The sequence below is a fragment of the Terrapene carolina genome, unplaced genomic scaffold (genome assembly GCF_002925995.2).
Source record: "Terrapene carolina triunguis isolate 2854851 unplaced genomic scaffold, T_m_triunguis-2.0 Scaffold926, whole genome shotgun sequence".
In the NCBI taxonomy this organism is placed as follows: Eukaryota; Metazoa; Chordata; order Testudines; family Emydidae; genus Terrapene; species Terrapene triunguis.
The window spans coordinates 8,346,230-8,350,437 of NW_020665277.1; the positions used below are offsets into that span (position 1 = coordinate 8,346,230).

At 58.3% G+C, this 4,208-nt stretch overlaps 1 protein-coding gene across 1 annotated transcript; it reads right to left on the reverse strand.

The window, feature by feature from the left end:
- Positions 1 to 1,062: 1,062 nt before the first annotated feature.
- Positions 1,063 to 3,660, reverse strand: ZNF768 (zinc finger protein 768). Its single transcript, XM_029913806.1, has one exon. It carries the CDS (start codon positions 3,230 to 3,232, stop codon positions 2,372 to 2,374), a length of 861 nt encoding a protein of 286 aa, XP_029769666.1. The 5' UTR covers positions 3,233 to 3,660; the 3' UTR covers positions 1,063 to 2,371.
- Positions 3,661 to 4,208: the final 548 nt, after the last annotated feature.

The following is a 4,208-nucleotide window of genomic DNA, read 5'->3' on the forward strand; positions in this document are numbered from 1 at the left end:
CCATTAGCTCATTTAATCTCACTTCCCGTAGAGCACAGGCTGTTACTATTTAAGCCCAAAGCCCAAAGCATTTCAGCCCTGTTGTGAGCAACAGGCAGAGAGCACGAGAAACCAATGAGCCGCCAATGCCTGAGGTCCCTGCACTGGCAGGGAATTGATTGGGTGAGACCATACTCAGAGAGTAGTTATCAATGGTTTGCTGTCAAAGTGGGAGGGTGCATCTAGTGGGGTCCAGTACTAGTCAATATTTTCATTAATGACTTGGATAATGGAGTGGAGAGTGTGATAATAAAATTTGCAGATGACACCACGCTGGGAGGGGTTGCAAGCACTTTGGAGGACAGGCTCAGAATTCAGAATGACCATGCCAAATCGGAGAATTGGGCTGAAATCAACAAGATGAAATTCAATACAGAGAAGTGCAAAGTTCTTCATTTAGGAGGGAAAAATCAAAAGCACAACTAGAAAATGGGGAACAACTGGCTAGATGGCAGTGCTGCTGAAAAGGATGTGAAGGTCACAAATTGAGTATGAGCCGACAATGTGATGCCTCTGCAAAAAAAGCTAATATCATTCTGGGGTGTATTTACAGGAATGTTGTAAGACATGGAAGGTAATTGTCCTGTTCTACTCAGCACTGATGAGATCTCAGCTGGAGCACTGTGTCCAGCTCTGGGCACCGCACTTTAGGAAAGGTGTGGCCAAATTGGAGAGCGTCCAGAAGAGAGGAACAAAAACGATAAAAGGTTTAGAGAACCTGACCTAGGAGGAAAAGTTAAAAAACCCAGGCATGTTACTCTTGAGAAAAGAAGACAGAGGGGGCACCTGATAAGAGTCTTCAAATATGTTAAGGGCTGTTATAAGGAGGACAGTGATGGCTTGTTTTTCATATCCACTGAAGGCAGGACAAGAAGTACTGGGCTCAATCTGCAGCAAGGGAACTTAGGTTAGTTATAAGGAAAAACTTCCTCACTTTCAGGGTAGCAAAGCTCTGGAAGAGGTTTACCCAGGGAGGTTGTGGGATTCCCATTACTGGAGGTTTTCAAGAGTAGGTTACACAGACACCTGTCAGGGACGGTCTTGGTCCCGCATCAGCGCAGGGGGCTGGTCTTGATGACCTCTTGAGGTCCCTTTTAGCCCTACAACTCTATAATTCCATGCCCAGATGTTCAACAGCTGGCGACCCACACCCCACGCTGCATGGGAAGTTGACAACCCCCCCATGGCCCCAGCCAATCTGACCTGGGGAGGAAATTCCTTCCTGACCCCTAATCTGTCATTCCAGAGCATGCGAGCAAGACCCACCGGCCAGGCAGCTAGAAAGAAAATTCTCTGGACCACCCTAGAACATTGGTCCACCCCATCTGGGATCCAGTGTTCAGATGGGGCAGATCTGTGCTGCTTCAGGCTCATGCTGTTCTCTTCCCAAGGGACTGACCGACCCAGGATTTCTCTGGGGCAAGGTATCATGTACATACCCTGTAACCCGTCTGGCCCGAGCTCTTAGCCAATAACCAGGGCCTTGCAAGACTGGTCCTCTTTGGACAACACCTCGCTGAGACAAGGCAGGTCTATTCCAGGTGTGATGGTGTTTATTTACAAAGACTGCCCACAGTACCCTGTTTCCCTATACACCGCAGAAAACAAACAGCAGGCAGGTTCCCTGCAGCACCGTCCCCACCTTTGCCCCTCCAGTGGGCTCTGTGACCAAGAAGCTCTGTCTCTCGGCTTCCTGTCAGAGTCATGCTCCCATCTCCTTCTCTTGGCTTGCTGACTCCAACCCACGCTGATCTCCTAATGCTCGTGTTTGCAACCAGCTCAGCTCTGACCCGCCATGTCTCTTGGCAGGCGCTTCCTTTCTCGGGGGCTCTCTCTACTCCATACGGGAGCCAGTGGCGCTAAGGAGGTCTGCGATTGTCACTTGATAGCAGCCGCCAGTGTCTTTCAATGTCACATCCCCTACCTGCACAATTTGTGGGTCGGCTGATTGTTATATTGAGCCATAGAACATAATTCTGCATCTAGGAACAGATAGATACACTCACGCTCTATTTCAAGGTGCTTGGAAAAATACACGCACACTTCAGATCATTTTGAAAACCTCGACATCAGGGCCAGGGGTAGACGGAGTGGAGCTGCTTTTCACATTCTAACAGGTATGACCCAGCTCTACACCTGGATGACCCATCGATCTCTCCCTGTGTTCCTTCTTTCTCCTGGTATGATCCACCTTTAGCCCCCTATAACCCATCCCTAGCTCTCTTCCCCAGTACAATCCACCCAGCAAACAGCCAGAAAGGCCATGTCTAGAGCCAGGAAGATGCAGCACCTTGCCCAGGAGGGTGCCCATGGGCCGAGCCGGCTGCACCCCCTAGCCCACGGCGTGGCTGGCACGGTGCCGCCGCAGGCTGCCGTTGGTGGTGTAGCTGCGCCCACAGTCATGGCACTGGTAGGGCCTCTCCCCGGTGTGGCTGCGGTAGTGCAGGTAGAGCTCCGAGCTGCAAGGGAAGGCGTCCCCGCAGTGGCTGCAGCGGTAGGGCCACTCTCCGGTGTGGGTGGCCCGGTGGTGGGTGAGGTGGGAGCTCTGCCGGAAGCGGCGCCCACAGTCGGGGCAGGGGTAGGGCCGCTCTCCAGTGTGGATCCGCTGGTGCGTCTTGAGCAGGAAGCTGCGGGAGAATCCTTTCCCGCAGTCGGGGCAGCGGTGGGGTTTGCTGCCTGCGTGGCTGCGCCGGTGATGCAGGAAGCGGGTGCGGAGCCGGAAGCCCTCCCCACACTGGGAGCACCGGTACGGGGGCTCCCCGCCCGGATCCCCATGGGTCCTCTGGTGAGCGGTGCAGTGGGAGCTGATGGCAAAGCTCTTCCCGCAGTCAGGGCATTTATAGGGTCTCTCCCCGGTGTGGGTGCGCTGGTGGGTAACCAGAGCCGAGCGCTGGCTGAACCCCCTTCCGCACTGGGCACAGCTGTAGGGGCGCTCCCCGGTGTGGGTGCGCTGGTGGGTCAGGAGGGAGGCGCTGAGGGCGAAGGCCTTGCCGCAGTCGGGGCACCGGTAGGGTCTCTCGCCCGTGTGGGTGCGGCGGTGCCGGATGAGGCTGGAGTGCTGGGAGAAGCCCCGGCCGCACTGGGCGCAGCTGTAGGGCCGCTCCCCGGTGTGGACGCGCCGGTGGGTGACCAGGTACGAGTACTGGCGGAAGCTCTTCCCGCAGTCGGGGCAGATGGTCAGAGCGTCGCCCATGGGGGCTCCCGGCGCGTGTCCGCCCCCCAGGCAGCTCCGCTCTGCAGGCCCTGCTCCAGGGGGCTCCCCGCCTGCGTCCAGCCGGGCCCCTTCCCTGCACCCCGCAAGGGAGGGAGACTCCGGGGGGGGCAGGAGCGAACCCCCTAACCCTGCCCCGCGGGGGAGAGGAGGGGTCGGGGCTGCCCCGAAGGCCCAGCGGGCTGGGGGGGGGGGTCCCTGCTTGGCTTAGCTGCACAGACCCCCGGGCTGCCCCGGAGCTGGCTGGGGGGGTCTCTCCGGTCCCAGTTCGGCTCCGATCCCCCGCTCCGGCCGCTGCCTCCGGGCAGCGATTTCCTGCCTCGGCTGCGGTGAGTGTCTCTCGCTGCGCCGCGCCGCGCCGCGCCGCGCCCGGGATCCCCGCGCCCCTCTCCCCGCCCGGCCGGGGCTGCAGCCGGGGACGGGCGCGGCGGGGCTGGGACGGGAAGGGCCCTGCGCTATTGCAGCCCGGCCCCATGTGCTCTGGGGCGGGGGCCCTGGGCTTAACCCTTCCCTGCCCAGCACGCTCCCTCCTGGCCCGGCCGCCTTCCCCACAGCTTGAGGCGGGTTTGAGTCCTCACCGCTGCAAAACACTGGGAGATCCCTGGTGCTTTGAAGTGCCCCCAGCTCGCCAGGTACCGTGTTACAAACTCCTGCCCTCCCGCTTTGCCGGCGATGGGCGGTTTTTTGTGCTACCTTGTCGCTGGTTGTGTCTCCGCCTTTCCCCATTATCTGGTCCAGGGGGTAGCCAGGTGTGCCAGACAGGGGGAGGCTTGTCACAGTTTTGCTACCTCTCCGCTTTCCCCATCTCCTGGCAACCCCTTGGTGATGGTTAGAGGTGCCACTTCACACTGTGCTCCCTGGTGAAGTCTCGGTTTTAAATGTGGACACCCATAAAGAAAGAATCATAGAAGATCAGGGTTGGAAGGGACCTCAGGAGGTCATCTAGTCCATCCCCCTG

Bases quoted from the DNA above. Each gene is read 5' to 3' on its own strand.
- ZNF768 (XM_029913806.1), bottom strand. From the start codon at position 3,232: ATGGGCGACGCTCTGACCATCTGCCCCGACTGCGGGAAGAGCTTCCGC.